At 41.7% G+C, this 16543-nt stretch overlaps 1 protein-coding gene across 4 annotated transcripts in view; it reads left to right on the top strand.

Annotated features, from left to right (window-relative positions):
• CACHD1 (cache domain containing 1) overlaps nt 1-16543 on the top strand; it is a 228849-nt gene that overhangs the window by 124391 nt on the left and 87915 nt on the right. For all 4 annotated transcript variants that reach the window (XR_014234715.1, XM_082356506.1, XM_082356505.1 and 1 more), the window contains one exon: nt 9438-9544. Coding sequence is in view for 3 of the 4 variants with exons in the window: in XM_082356506.1 (XP_082212632.1) it covers nt 9438-9544 (107 nt within the window). In the remaining variant the exon portion in view is untranslated. The remainder of the gene's footprint in view (nt 1-9437; nt 9545-16543) is intronic.

Raw genomic sequence — 16543 nt, 5'->3', positions numbered from 1 at the left:
CAAGCTTGTGTGAGAAGGCAGGTTAAATGGAATCTAGAAGCAAAAACCAGATTACAGCAGGGTCTTCTCCCAGGGATCTGCTTTGGGCAGGGGGGGCGGGGAGGGGGGCAGTGAGAATGGTAAAAAAGAAATATGGCTGGTTTGTATGACACTTAGACTCTCACAGAGAGGGAGACACTTGATTGCTCTAAAGCCTTACCTTCCAAGGGCATTTGAAACCAGCCTTGTTTCCACTCTGGCTGGGTTGATGAACCCTGAAGATTTAATCCTTATTACTGATAAGAACAGAAAGAATGTGACTTATCTCTCCCATCTCTGCAGAGATGGAAGGAAAAACCATTTCTTGGAACATGATTACACATTATTTGACAGCTTTTCAGTTTGCCCATTAATTTAGGTGTTTGAATAAGTAAACTCAGTTGGGGCTGGGTGTCGAGTATCATTTTCTTTATAAATGTGAGAGTTCCTTTTTGAAGTGATCCCATTCTTACCTCTTCCCCCACCATTCAAACAGAGTTTAAATATTTGCCAGTGTAGGTGTTTGATTTTTATCTTAGCTCTTTCTTTGCTTAACGTTATTCTCATGGGTGGTTAAGTGGAAGATAAGGGGGTTCTTGTTTAATTCTTTTCAACTGGTGTTGCTCAAATATTTGGAGAGCAGACACTTCCCAGAAAGAATGAGCAGGAACCTGGTTGAATGGAGGTGAAGTGAAATGTCTCCCTGTCATATCTGAGTAAACCAGGCACTGTTGGGCCGTTACTAGGATGTTTTTTGGTGTCCAGGTCTCCTTTTAAAGGCTCCTGGAGCTACTGGTCGAGGGGTCTTGCCTTCTTTGCTTCCCAGAAAAATGTGTGCTGCTCTTAGAATGGAACTTGGTAGTTCAGTGACACCAGCAGCAAGGGACTGCCTTGTACTGGGAGCTCCACCTGAAGTCTCACAGCATTTGTTCCACACCAGCTTCTGATCTGATACCAGATTTTGCTTCCCCAAGAAATGGTGTGTATATGTGGTGTTTTGGTGTTGTTTTTTTTTTAAACCTTTTGCACCTATCTCTAGCAGTGATTAAAAACAATAGACAAGTAAAAAATATCCCCTACTCCGTTAGGTGTCATCATATTGGCTTTATTTATGGACTCAACTATTACTGTAAGCCTTGCTCTTCTGAGATATCCACAGGGATTTGCTTTTTAAATTATTACCTTTAAAATGTGCCCATGAATAATACCGCATTTCACCAGCACCCCTGGAACCCACACTGTGGGTGTGGTTTTTGTGTGCTATGTGATAAATTGAGCAGCTTCGCTGCAAATGTTGAGGAAAACCCGGGGTTTTAAGTGATTTGCCTGGCAAATCACCTTCCAAAGGAAATTTAAACAAAGACCAAGAAAGAGATTTCAGGAAGTAAACCCCAACTGGTGTATGTGTCTCTCTCCTTTATATCTTTTTCTTTCTAAACTGGGACTCCACTGAAAAGTTGATTTACACTGTGAATCGAGGCTGAATGAAATCCAATTGGAACTCACTTGAACACTGTTTTGATGTGAGATTCAAAGCTTCTGCAAATTTATTTTACCTTCTACATTTGCTGATCTCCTGCTTGTAAATCCTGTTGAAGGAGAATAAAAATGACTGCAGCCTGATGGGAATTAAATGTCTGAAGTTCAAAGCAGTTTGCACATCAGAGCAAACGTCAATCAAATGAACATCTTGCAAGCCAGGCAGGGAGTGAATTTCTCCATGGGGAAGAGATCAAAGTGGGAGTCACAGTTCTGTTTTCTCCCTCGGGATGAAGTTTCGATCAGTTGTTCATGAAAGTAAATCCAGAAGGAAGTTTTTTCTTTTTTTAACTTGAAGGGGTAGGAAAGATGGAGTTATTTCTCTTGAAACTAATTTTCAGGCACTGGTTTTATCTTATGAAAATGAATACAGAAAGCAGTCATAATCCACTATCTCCCCTTTTTAGAGTGAGAGTCTACAGGAGATTTATGTAGGATTGTTCTCTTATGACTTTTTTAAAGGACAGATATAAAGATAAGTTGAATTGCCTGCTTATTTTATAGGAAGATCTATAATTTTACCAGTTCTTGACCCTTCCATAAACCTGAAGTTTTATAAATGTGACTGGCAGCTAATATATTTCTCAGTGAAAAATCTCTTAGGTAACCCTTAAGAGTAACTGACATCTTTTTTAAATGGATTATAAGCATGAGCTTCACATTTCTCAGTCTCCAAATCAGGGTAAATAGCACGTTTCTTTTTAGAAATCATTTTTCTAAAAGGCCCATGGGCATAAAATGCGCTCCTGTCTTCGGCAAAGCAACTGTTCGTCTGGTGCCTGGAGGATGGCTAAGCGAGTTTTACTGCTGTGTTTGGAGTCCAGAAGAGAAACAAGCGTTACTGAGTGTGAGTGAGTAGAAGGTGGAGAGATAATCACAGAGGTTTTGCTCACGTAATTACTTCTCCCAGCGGACTCACCAGCTCTGGACACACCGTGCTCCTGTATCTCTTAAGCCCCCTGTTGACACCTGCTTCCTTACCTGCCTGCACATCAGCAGTGTCGGCGGCCATAGAAGCAGAGGGAGGTTTATTTCTCGGCATTTCATGTTAACTCAGTTGGGGAGTGGGTGCTCCCCACATGCGGGGGGACTCAAGACATTGAGACTGTTGCCACTTAAAGAACTCCATGGAGCAAGAAGCAGGAGGAAGGAGAATGATTGTCATGTCCCTGAATCCTTTCAATATCAGAATGTGGGGACTTAATAGGAATAAATTAATTTAAAACCACCAGTATTCACTATGTGGGGATTACCCAGGAAGCAAGGATTAAATCCAGTTCTTGAAACAAGGTAACAATCTGTTTCATTCTTTGCTAGTAAACTTTCAGAATCCAAAGGTCTGTGAGCCAGCTAGACAATAGGTCAAATTGCCCTCTGGCTGAGGTTCTCCTGCAAAGTGGTTATTTAATTCTCAAACATCAGGGTTGTTCTGTGGATTCCTTCAGAAAAATAACGTCTTCAGGTATTTTACGTGTTATTTTTGGATCAGGTTTGATCTCTGGAAGGCTGTGTGTGTGCACCACATCAGCTGGCGCTTCCCTGAGCCGTGTTTCAGTTTTACGCCTCGCTCACATTTACAGTAAAGCTTAAGTTGTGTCTGTTGTCTGTTATGTTATTCAGCACCTGGAATTCGTTGTCCCACGTGAGGATTTCTCAGAATTTGGTGAAATTTCCTCTTACTTGGTCTTAGTTCTATCTTATCTTTCTTGTACATAAGCTATTTGTTTAAGGTTGTCAGATTACCAGAATGCCAGGGTCTTTCTCTCAGAGGAGAAAGTTGGTACCAGGAAAAGGAGAAAATTGCTATGAGCTGGCCCCAGGTCTGCTGCATCTCTTCTCCATGCAGCGAATGGACATGCTCGCTCTTCTGTTCACGTGGAACTTCTAGCTACCACTGCTGCCCTGAAACCTCTCAGATTTTAGTGGTGAATGGGAAGGGAGCTTGAGGCTTTTCTGGAGTGAAATAATAAAAAGTAACCCCAAAATGGCCAATTCTAAAGCTATGCCAGTGGTAAACATTTTAAAAATTTAAGTTATCTACAATTAATAGAGAACACCTGCCTTTAATACCTAATTCATCTTCCTTTGCATCCTCATCTTTGTCCCTAGAGTTCTTTCTCTGTAGCTATCCATTGTGAGGCCTTATGCTTAGCTACTGTCATTTCCTATTAAGTAAAAAGCAAAGATTTCCCCTAAGCCCCACAAGCTTTCAGATTAATCCTTTCCTTTGAGAGAATTGAATTCTACTTCAGCTGTTAGATAATGTTAATGATGATTTATTGATTGATTTATTGAGATACAGTATAATGTATTCATTATGAATGAGAGCTTGAATATATGTTCAAATCTAGATTCTGTTACTTCCCAGCTATGAATCTTGAGCTTCTTAATTTAATAGTTCTGTGCCTCAGTTTCTTGGTCTTCAAATGGAGATAATAATAATATTTCCCTTGGGCTTGTGAAGATTAGACGAGTTGATCCATGTAAAACACTTGGAATATTCTTGATATAATATATATATGTATACAACACAGTAGCTGTTAACTGTTATCATTACTAATACATCCATCACTAGTTATTATTATTTCTTAAATGTTTACTATGTACTAGGCTCTTACAAGCCGTTTCCTGATTATGAAATAGGTACTGTTTTTATCACCATATTGTAGATGAGAAAAATGGAGGCTTAGAAAATGTAAGTTCTACTCAAGAGTTAGACAGCAATAAGCAATTTAAACCCAAACTCCAATCCAGGTCTGTGTACCTCTGAGGCCATGCTCCTGACCATGCTCTGCCGGGGTGGCAGTTCCTTGTTCATCGTAGATGTTCAATGAATATGATTTAATAAAATATCCAGAGCTTTCCAGTGACTTAGTTCTCTGCCCTTCCACGTTAGTCAGCTGCCAATAAGAAAACTTATGGAGAACTATACATTCCCAGGAATGCACTAAACCTGAGAGAGAAATATAAATCCTCAAGGAACTTACAATCCATTGGCAGAACTAAGACTTCTCAAGGTTTTAGAGAGAATTGGGAGTTCAAGTGCTACCTGGTAGGGTCTAGACAATAAGGCTTCCATAACAAAATATCTTGGCATCTCCCCTCACTTCACCTTTATTTAGTATATGGGGAAGGCAAAATAAGTAAGATAATTTTCTCATTATTTGTAATAAATCTTATGTTAGAATTTTTATTGATTTAGTATTTTGCTGATATAAGCAGAATCTAAAACCAAGCAGTCTGTATCTGTCATACATCAACTGCATTGACATTATGCTAAGCCTGATTACAAAACAATATTAAGAAATTTGGGAAAAGACACACAAGCATGAATTAAGATGCAGAGTGGCACTAGTCAGTTTAGAGGAGAGCGGGCTCCTCACAGGCTGGGGCTGACAAGAGGACTTCCTGGAAGGAAGATGAGAAGAGCTGGGGGCTTTGTCGAATGGGCACAGTGAACACCAGAGAGTATCACAGTTTGGACCCAACAGAAAAAACATGTATGGAGGGACTGGTCTGGTTAGAGCTATAGGTTGGGAGACAGTGGGAAGAGAAGGTTGGGCAGATAATTGATGACCAGCACTATATTGTGAAACCTTTTTATGACTGACAAATGCTTACTGAGCACCTACTCTTGTTAATGGGTTACTTTCAGTTTTATTGTTATAAAAATGTTTTTATAACAATGCAGTACAAAAAGAAAAACAACTTATAAAATAGTTCCCTGGTCTCTCTGGTCCCAGGAGCGAACTCTCATTTCACAACAGCCTGGGGAGTCTCTATGTGCTCGGTGCTGGACGTCAGCCTTCTTCCAGGGGAAGGGCTGATGGCCCAGGTCCTGGCCGTGGAGCCTCCACCCAGGGAGAGCGGGGCTCTCTTCGAGCTTACACTTCTTCTGGGACAAGTTGTCAGTAACTCTCTTGAGTTGCCTGTCCCCTTTAACAAGTTCTTCCTTATTTGTCACTTAAATGAAGCAGTGTGGTGTGTGGCTCACCCTTGGACAGAGAGCTGGGTGATAAGGTCAAGTCTCTCTTGGGTCCCTGATTTGCTATGTGTTCCTTGGTGTCACTTTCCTCAACTGTGAGATAGGTAGGTCTAAAAAAAGTTTGTAATTTGTACTGCAAAGTCCAGATGTGAGTTTCAGGCATACCTAAGAATTACTCTGCTCTCTTGATTCAAATTGAAAGATCCTCTGTCCTTGGTCTCTTTGAGGCATACAGAGAAGTACCTGTGCTCACGTGGAAAGCCATTCTACTGCCTTATTTCTAAAGGAATCTGCATGACAGGATTGGAGGGCTTCTCATCCCTGGAGAGACTGTCAAAGTCAGATTCCAGGGCCCCACCCCAGACTCACTAAATCAAACTGTTCTAGGGTAGATCCCAGGAATCTGCATTCCAACATGCTTCCAGGTGATTCTGATATGGCTAGACTTTCAGTAATTACGAACCATTTATCTGAGTCATGATCCTCACTTGTTGGACCTCTGGAGGCTTCTGAGGAAGCCCAGAATAGGGCTAAGCACTGGCACGATGGATGTTCGTAGAAGATCAGTTAATATGAGTGCCTGCTTTTGACAAGAACAATGCTAAGTGTTATGTATGCACAGTGGTGAATAAAACCAACAAGACGTGGGGTCTGCTCTCAAGGGGCTCTTGTCTGTTCATATAGCCTGATCTATAAAAATCCACCCATTAAAAACACACACAGGGACTTCCCTGGTGGCACAGTGGTTAAGAATCTGCCTGCTAGTGCAGGGGACATGGGTTCAAGCCCTGGTCCAGGAAGATCTCACGTGCCGCAGAGCAACTAAGCCCGTGCACCACACTTATTGAGCCTGCTCTCTAGAGCCCGTGAGCCACAACTACTGGGCCTGCGAGCCACAACTACTGAAGCCCACACACCTAGAGCCCGTGCTCTGCAACAAGAGAAGCCACCGCAATGAGAAGCCCGCACACCGCAAAGAATAGCGGCCCCTGCTCACTGCAACTAGAGAAAGCCCGCGTGCAGCAACGAAGACCCAATGCAGCCAAAAATAAATAAATAAATAAATTTATTTTAAAAAACATATGCAAATGGAGCCATAAATTAAAAATTATGACACTTGCTTTGAGAGAAGATGGAGACACTTGACATAGACTAGGAAGTCACCCACAATCAGAATAGACCTTTCTGGAGAAGTGATAAGTGAACAAAAACTTGGAGGATAATTAGGCAGATAATCAGGAGAACTTTCTAGACTTGCATTGTCCAATATGGTGGCCACTATTCGGTGACTGTTTACATTTAAATTAAGATTAAACAAAATTGGAAATTTAATCTCTGTTACATTATTAGCACATTTCAAATGCTCGGTAGCCACATGTGGCTGCCATATTGGACAGTGCAAAAATAACACCTTTTCATCATCTCAGAGAATTCTCTAGGACTGCCCTGGTCTAGATCAGGGGTGGTGAAACCAGTCTGGCACACCACCTATTTTTGAAAATTGAGTTTTACTGGAACACAGCCACACTTATTCTTCTGTGAATTCTCTTTGGTTGCTTTCACACCACAATGGCAGAGTTGAGTAGCTGTGACAGAGACCTTGTAGCCCACAAAGCCTAAATATTATCTGTCTTTTATTAAAACGTATGTGATGGAATAGGTTTAATGTGGCTGTCTAGCACATGGAGGGCAAGTGAGTTCCTTGTCTAATGCTACTCTTGCTTCACAGATGTTAAATGCTAAAACAAGAGAGGGACAGTGAGATTATGTTGCTTATGCACACCGGCAGCTGCTGATGTATTAATCTCCTCTTTTCTCTCCATCTGTGGCTTTTGAGGCAGCGGTCTTCTCATCTAGACAAACTGGACCAGGTCCAAGGAAGAGTGACCCCGCTGGTGAAGCAACTGTGTCCTTGGAAGCACAGTTGACAATGTTGATATAATTGTGTACTGGGTGAGAGGCTGGACTAAAGAGTCTCTTCAAATCTCTTAAAACGCCACCTCCTTTGAGATGATACGTATCAAAACAAAACTGTTGAACTTTTGCTTTGGAACCCAGCACATCCTTTGAATACCTAGCCCCTTTGCTTATGCAATCAGTTCATTTTAGTAGTTCTTATATAAGATCCAGAAAATCAATATTCATGTGAATAATCACGTGGACCTTGAGTTTTAGGAGTGTTTCTCCAGGGTTATAGAGCTTCCCTACCTGCGTTAATGGAATTTCATTAATGACATTTATCATCTAAGATACACATTTTAACACAAGTTTTTAAAAATCTAACTTCAGATTGCGTTTATTTGCAGGTAACTCTTAGAAACTTAATGAATCTTCTCAGTATCTGAAATCCCAAATAGCTTATTTAGAGGCTCAAGATTTTTCTCTTTCGTTACTTCTGGATTAAATTCACATAAAAATAGTCTTAGTGGGCTTCCCTGGTGGCGCAGTGGTTGGGAATCCGCCTGCCAATGCAGGGGACACAGGTTCGTGCCCCGGTCCGGGAAGATCCCACATGCCACGGAGCGACTAGGCCCGTGAGCCACAACTACTGAGCCTGCGCGTCTGGAGCCTGTGCTCCGCAACGGGAGGGGCCGCGACAGTGAGAGGCCCGCGCACCGCGATGAGAAGTGGCCCCCGCTCGCCACAACTGGAGAGAGCCCTTGCACAGAAACGAAGACCCAACACAGACAAAAATAAATAAATTTAAAAAAATAGTCTTAGTGACTATATATAAATGAGTCGGTACATTTTCCTATTATTTTCTTGTAGATTGTTGTTTGCCCTGGCAAATGAGTCACTGATTACACTAGTGTTTATTGATCAGCTACTAGCCAGAGTACTAGCATTGTTCTAGCTCTAGTACCAGCATTGCACTCCCACTGGAAATCAAGAAAGACCTTGGCCTCATCTATATTACAACCTGGAAGGTGCAAGCTCTGTGTCATTTATCATGAGAGGAACTGTGGTACATTATTTACAATCTTTTTGACAGCTTTGGAAAATGTTTTATTATTTCTTTTTTTTCTTCAGATAGGAAACCTGGGACTCAGACAAATCGCACAATTTGTGCAAGTTCACACATTTAATAGTGACAGAGCAAGGATTCAAATCTAGATCTTTCCTACTCCACAGCCATTCTTTCTCCTTCACTACTGTCTATTTTTGTTCTTGGTCATTGGTTTTCAGACAGGATAATTTAAAGAATTGTTTCAGGGCTTCCCGGGTGGCGTAGTGGTTGAAAGTCTGCCTGCCAATGCAGGGGACACGGGTTCGAGCCCTGGTCTGGGAGGATCCCACATGCCGCGGAGCAACTGGGCCCGTGAGCCACAACTACTGAGCCTGAGCGTCTGGACCCTCTGCTCCGCAGCAAGAGAGGCCGCAATGGTGAGAGGCCCGCACACCACGATGAAGAGTGGCTCCCACTCGCCGCAACTGGAGAAAGCCCTCACACAGAAACGAAGACCCAACACAGCCAAAAATAAACATAATAAATAAATAATAAATAAAAATTAAAAAAAAAAAAGAATTGTTTCACATATCACATCAGAGCTCAAGTCTGAATTTTTGTCATTCTAGTCTGAATTTTGTCAAATCTATTTTCTGTATGATTTTATCAATAGTACCTGAATCAAGTTCATTGGGGGAAAAGTTGGCTTGAAGGATTTTTTTTTTAATCTCCTTAGAATTGATCTTGATTTCTAAAACCTTCTAGATGCAGATGTTGGTTTCACCCACACTACTCTGAAGTGATTTTTAAAAAAATACTTAAATTGCAGTTTTACTGTTTATGAGCTGACCTATTTTGTACACAGTATGAAGCATTACTTTTGTTGGTTAGTTTTCTGGATTGAATAACCACCAAATAAATACTGCTAATTCTCTTCTATTGTTTCAGATTTGATGGGAACTTTAATACCAATGTATCTAGAACAATTAGTTGTGATCGACTGTCTACTACTGTTAATAGCCGTGCCTTCAATCCAGGACGAGACTTAAATTCAGGTCAGTAATCTCTTGGTTTTGTAAAGGTGAGCTATATTCTACCACATTCAAGTTGAATAAACTTATTGCTTTAGCCACTTTAAGTTTTGAAGGAAAAATATGTACTTAAAATTAGGTATTTCTTTCTAGCAAGTTGACACTCAAAAGAAGGAAAGGAAGAAGAAAATCGAGTGGACGTGTATTGAGCATTTACTACACATCTATGTATGTGGAGTATGCCATGTGATTTGCTAGATTCTTTAATCCATTATCTCATTTGTTAGCAGTTTTGCATTTGTTATTTTAAAGGTTACTTTAGAGACCCATTTGTCTCTGCACTTAGGAAGTGTTGAATTCATTTGTATTCCCTATCTATAATATTTAATTTGGGAGGTGGGATTGAAGAATGATGAAGGAGCTTTTCTGCTACTGAACAGTGCCATGATGCTATACAGTCGTCCCTCAGTATCTGCAGGCACTTGGTTCCAAGGAGCCCCCAAGGATACCAAAATCTACAGATGCTCAAGTCCCTTATATAAAATGGTGAGCTATAATGATTACAGTTGGCGCTTAGTATCTGCGAGTTTCGCATCTGTGGATATGGACAACTGACTGTATGTTGAGGTTGAACTTTCTTCCTGGTCTTTTTAGAACCCAGTCATATGCAGTAGTAATAACTACTAAGGCACCTGTACACATGGTTATATATAGCTTCAAAGTGACACCGTGTCTCTGCTTTCTTGCCCTGGAGTTCCAGTCTACATTTCTCACTCTGTTTGTCTTGTTATGTACACTTGTTGAGTGATGGGCCTCAGAACCTAAAGGCTTCACCTTTTAAAAGCTGAAGTGCCTTTAGAAATCACCAGCCTCAATCCTAGAATTTTACCAAGGAATAATCTGAGGCTCAGGAGGGTCCTAAGACTTCCCTCATTACTAGAGAGATAAAGGATTTAACCCTTAAACATGAAGAACTGTATTTCCCAGATTCCAGGCCTCCTGGAGACATGTAAAAGCCAAGAGAAAAGCCAGAGGGCCAGAATATTTACTTTGAGAGGCCCAACCAGTATTGGTTCAGGGGAAGAATTGTAGCCTTTGGGCATTGTATACACAAACCAGGTAATCTATTAGGTCTGGAAAGAAAGAACTGTAAGCTTTATATTGCTTAAGGATAATAAAACTATAGCTGCTATCTAAATGACCTGACCTAAATCTGCCAGGCACTTATCGCCTAGACCAATATATAATGAATTCAGTCATTTTTTTAAAAAATTGGTCAGAGAATCTTGAGACCTTCTGGAGCAGGTGGGGGTTATTTACTATTAGAAAGGAAGCTCAGTGAAAATATTTTTCATAAAAAATAATTGAAGAGAGTAGAGAAGGACCTGGAATGGGTGGAGAAAATGAATTATGGGAGATTCCAAAGCTGGAACAGGGCACAGAGCTGGAACTTGAGTCTTTTGACTATCAGATTCAGTACTTGCCCTCTTTGCCTCAGCTGTGCCCAGCATAGGGTGTGTGAGAATAAGAGAAGAGTCGGGAAGGACTTCCAAGATATCCGACCTTATCAACAAGAAGGACAGAGTTGCCACTGATTGTGATGGGGAAGTGGAGGAAGAGCAGGTTTGTGTGGGACGCATGGAATCAACTTTTCAGTTTTAGAAAAGTTAAGTTAGTTATCTAAGCGAAAATGTCTCATAGACAGTGGGATATACAAGTCTAGAGTCCAGAGAATGGACTAGACTGGAGATTTATAAATGAGATTCATCTTGTATAGATAGTACTTAAATCATGAGGCTCAATAAGATCATATAGCAAGTGGCTATGAATAAAAAAGAGAAGAGGTCCAGGGACTGAGTCTTGGGACACTTCACCACTTAGAGGTCACTGACACGAGAAGGAAGCAGTCGCAAAATCTGAGATGGCAGTCAGTCTAGTGGGAGAAACAGGAGAGCCATCTTCCTGAGGCCAAATGACGAAAGTGTTTCAAGAAGGAGGGAGAGATCAGCTGTGCTAAGTTGGCCCACTAAGACGAGGGCTAAGAAAACTGACCATTGAATTTAGCAATATAGAGGTTATTGGTGAACTTGACGAGGTTTGTTTGGTGGGACAGTAGAATAGAATGAAAGGCTAATACTTATTAGTTCAAGCTCTTAAGAATGCAGGAAAGGAGATGGAGACAGTAAGTACATGAACTCCAAAGGTCTGCTGAAAGGGAAGCTGGAGGGCCACATGGAGTCAAGAGAATATTTTTATTTTTTTTAAATAAATAAACAAATTTATTTATTTATTTGTTTATTTATTTTTGGCCGCGTTGGGTCTTCATTGCTGTGCACGGGCTTTCTCTAGTTGTGGCGAGCGGGGACTACTCTTTGTTGCGGTGCGTGGGCTTCTCACTGCGGTGGCTTCTCTTGGTGAGGAACACGGGCTCTAGGCGCGCGGGCTCAGTAGTCGTGGCTTGCGGGCTCTAGAGCACAGGCTCAGTAGTTGTGGTGCACGCACTTAGTTGCTCTGCAGCACGTGGGATCTTCCCGGACCAGGGCTCGAACGTGTGTCCCCTGCATTGGCAGGTGGATTCTTAACCACTGCACCACCAGGGAAGCCCCAAGAGAATATTTTTAAATTGAGAGAAATTATGGCAAGGTCATATGCCAAAGGGAAGGATCCAGTAGAGAAAAGTGAGGAGTGAAAAGAGACAATTGCTGTAGTCTTTTCCTTGATTAGGCAAGAGATGGTGGGATTCCAAGTAGAGGATGTAGGAGCACAGGGCATTCATTCTTAATGAGAGGAGGGAAGAAAGAGAGGGCATGTGGAGATGCCCGTAACGACTGACGTGATGTCGGGAACTTGGGGACATGCCCTTCGTAGTTACTGCGTTCTCTCAGAGAAGTAGGAAGCAAAACCATCAGCTGAGAGTGAGGCCAGTGGTGGGGGTGGGACGGGGACAGGGAAGCACTGAAGACCTGGTAGTTATACTAAGAGTTCTCTATTGTGACAGAGGTTTAGGGTAGAACTCAGCTGCGCAAATAATTGGGAATCCCAACAATATGCTATTTTATTACAGTCTTTATTTGTCAAGGGAGAGGTGGGGAGGAAGAGGATGGTGAGGGCAGAGGTATGTAGTTAAAGCTCAGATCTTGAGTTTTGCTGTTTCCAAGAGCACGTCTCAAGTCTAACGTCCTACCTGATAAGAGTTGTTCTCAGCACAGTTGACATAGCTAGATTTACAAGCCATTTTTGGCAATATTCAGGTATCTGAGAACTGACTTGCTTGTATTTGAAGTTTTGTGACATTCTACCAGGCAGTGGCTGCATCCCAAAGTCCACATTCTTGAGCAGTCATTTGTAATACGAGAGGAGTGGGAGATGGTGGAGGGTGACCTCAGAGCTCCCCCTTTCCCTCCTCTCCAGCTCATGCCCCTTTTCAGAGCAGAATTAATGTGCTTCGTAGGCTATCACATGTCTGATATTTACATCTGTAAGATGTCCAGCCTTAGACTGTATATAATCCATCAATGGGTCCCTAATTGATAACACAGTTTCAGATTGCCTCTCAGACTAGCTGGAAACAGACTCGCACAAATTGTAAACCATTCTTAGCTTCATTATCCAAAACTAGGTCATGTGTCCATCCATCCAACACACATGTGTATTCTTCTTCTTAAAACCATCCCTGCCAGATCTCTACTTTCCAAATTGACTCCTTGCCCCTGAATCCATTCAAATAACTAACGTTTGACAGTGCATGTGTTACATGATGGTGCTGGTCATGTTTTGCTGAGGGTCTTTCCTGCTTTTATCTCTAGTTTCTCACTTTCTCTCTCTCTCTCTCTCTTTTTTAAAATTCCTGCTGAGCTATTTTCTTGTGCGTAGCCTGATCCCTAAAGAGAGTTTATTTGAAGAGTCCAAGGAAAGTTGCCTCTTGCTCTCTTGAGTTACACAGTTGAGGTGAGAGTGGAAGTGGGAGTTAGTCTTTCTCGCCAGAAGAAAAGGTGTCTGGACTTTCTTTATTGTATTTGATTTAAAGAGCATTTGAAGTTGCAAACTTCGATCTTGGTCACATTGCCGTCTTCATTGAGAAACAGGATTCACGGGGTGAAAGAGGCGTTTATAAGTCACGTTACAGCAGGAAATGCTGCAGGAGGTACAGGTGGGCACTGGCGGCTACGGACTGTGCTGTTAATTTCAGTGGATTCATTGCTTCCTTCTGTGAACGACAAAGATTGGCTCTGTGCTATAGGTTTTTCACTTTTCTTTAAAATAGCTTGAAAATTATCTATTAAAAATGCTAATACCAGGCTTCCCTGGTGGCGCAGTGGTTGAGAATCTGCCTGCCAATGCAAGGGACACGGGTTCGAGCCCTGGTCTGGGAAGATCCCACATGCCGCGGAGCAACTAGGCCCGTGAGTCACAATTACTGAGCCTGCGTGTCTGAAGCCTGTGCTCCGCAACAAGAGAGGCCGCGATGGTGAGAGGCCCGCGCACCGCGATGAAGAGTGGCCCCCACTTGCCGCAACTAGAGAAAAGCCCTCGCACAGAAGCGAAGACCCAACACAGCCAAAAATAAATAAATAAATAAAATTAAAAAACAAAAATGCTAATACCAATGCAGTGTAAAGCTGTGTTCTACCTATAATAAAAGAATAAAAATCAACAAAACTAGGAATTTCTAGGGTTTTTTTTTAATGCCAATTACTCCAGCTTCATGATTGCATTAGTATTATAAAAGATTGGTAATTATTTTTATAACATCTAAAAAACTATTCAGTCACTGAGAAATCTAGATTCTTGAGGTTATATGGTTCCGTTTACATTCATGTATATGGGTGTACGTATGTATATACACAAAATTAAGTACACAAACAGAGGGCCCTTTTCTTCACCTTGCTTCCCCTTCAAGCTCTATTCCTATACTGCGAGCTACTTTGAAGTCTCATAGTTTCTCACAACAACCCTATTACACTGGTTTCAGAAGATTTTATTAGCCACATCTATTCATTATGGAAAGAGTATATATATATACTCTTTCCATAATACCTATGATCGTAATGGATACAGCCTGGTTTTTTGTTGTTTGTTTGTTTTTTACTTAGCAAATGTATTCTGGACATTCTTCTGTGTCTATGTAAATAAATATACATCTCTATCATTGTACCGGTGTATAATTGTGTAACATTGTTGAATCAGCCCATCTATTCCAGTTCAACATTTAGACTGTCCCAGTTTTTCACTATATCATTGTTCCCTGGAGGATCTCAAGGGACCCCTCCACAGTTTCACTTGACCGCTATGTAACATTTGGCATGTAAGGTTCTTTTCTGAAACTCTGTAATCCTTAGTTCCTATAAAATTGTCCTGCCATTTATCCCCGGACTTCTCTGCCCAGTCCTTTTCATCCTTCTTCTTGAGCTCCTTTTCCCTAAAGTGGATGTCCCCACATGTCCTCTCTTCACCACCTCCCTCTGCTCACTGAGTGTTATCTCCCTGAATGTTCTCGATTTATGCAGCACTCCCACTCCTACCACATGCTACTCAATTCTAAATCTCTGTCTCCAGCCCTGGCCTGTTTCTGAGTTTATTTATTGAGGAACCAACTTCAGGGGACACATCTCTCTGTGATTATCCTGTAGCTACCTCAAAAATTAAAACAATCAAACAAACAAGAACACTTTCCTCTAAACTTACTCCCCAATCTGGGTACCCCTCTCCTGGTTACACTGGGAATTCTTCCTTGCCTTTTTCTACCCAGTTACTTCAGGATTTAACAGTTTTGACCAAATGAGAGTGTGAGAGAATGAATATTTGCCAAGTATTTACTATGTACAAGACACCTGGCTAGGCATTTACCTGTGTGTCCCTCTTCCTTCTCATCACATCCAGTGGTAATGTAGATCTCGTTATCCTTTTTTTAAGATATTTATTTATTTATTTGGTTGTGTCGGGTCTTAGTTGTGGCAGGTGGGCTCCTTAGTTGCGGCACGTGGGCTCCTTAATTGTGGCAGGCGGGCTCCTTAGTTGAGGCTCAAGGGCTCCTTAGTGTGGCATGCGAGCTCTTAGTTGCAGCATGCATGTGGGATCTAGTTCCCTGACCATGTATCAAACCCGGCCCCACTGCATTGGGAGGGCAGAGTCTTAACCACTGCGCCACCAGGGAAGTCCCTCGTTATCCTTTTCATTGAAGGGAAACTTGGTTTAGATTCCATAGTTCAAAGGTGTGTCTTGAATCCCCTTTGTTTTCTCCACTCCAATACCATAAACTTGAATCTTCATTGCCTTTCTAGAAGATGAATTAACGTAGAAGCCTCCCAAAAGTTTTCCCTTCTCCTATTCTTTCTCATTTTCAATATATCCTACACACTGTAGGTATTCTGAAAATATCTGCTCTATAACTCCATTTCTCAAAAACCTCTGATAGTTTACCTCCAAGATAAAGGTGGAAGCCTTTAAAATTCATCTTCCGCTCCTCTTCCTCTTCCTTAAGCCCTCTGAGCTGTATCCTCAGGGAATCCCTTTCATTGCTTCAAATCTCCAGTTTCTATTACTCCTCCATACTTTGCTCTTGTTCAGTAAGAATTCCTTGTCTGTTGTAGCAGGTTGGGTTTACCAGGAGGCAGCCTCTGAGATGGAGGTTGGCAGTCTGTGGGGAAAGGGAAGGAAGCAGGATTGAGCAGTGGGAGAAGATGGGCTGAGATACAGCCTCAGTGGAGTCCTCAGCCACCCCCAGGGGAGCTTAGAGGCTGGGGTGGCCCTTCAGAGTTGTGTTGGCCCAGCTACAACTCTTCATTACTTTATTCTATGGTACATTCTTATTATAGAATTTTAATTTTTTTTTTTATATTGAACATCTGTTTGATGCTCTATTCCTTTTATTTTTTGTATGCCAAGTGCTCAATCCAGTGCCTTACCCATAGCGGGTACACAGTAAATGCTTATTGAATGAGTAAATGAATGAATAGAACTAGGATTTCCTTTGTACTTTTGTTGTCTTATCTTTGTAATGGAATAACCAAGACTTTTGGAAGG

This window comes from Balaenoptera borealis (assembly GCF_965194805.1).
Source record: "Balaenoptera borealis genome assembly, chromosome: 1".
Taxonomy (NCBI): Eukaryota; Metazoa; Chordata; class Mammalia; order Artiodactyla; family Balaenopteridae; genus Balaenoptera; species Balaenoptera borealis.
Note: the sequence above shows the minus strand (reverse complement) of the source record. Positions and strands in the feature narration are given on the sequence as shown.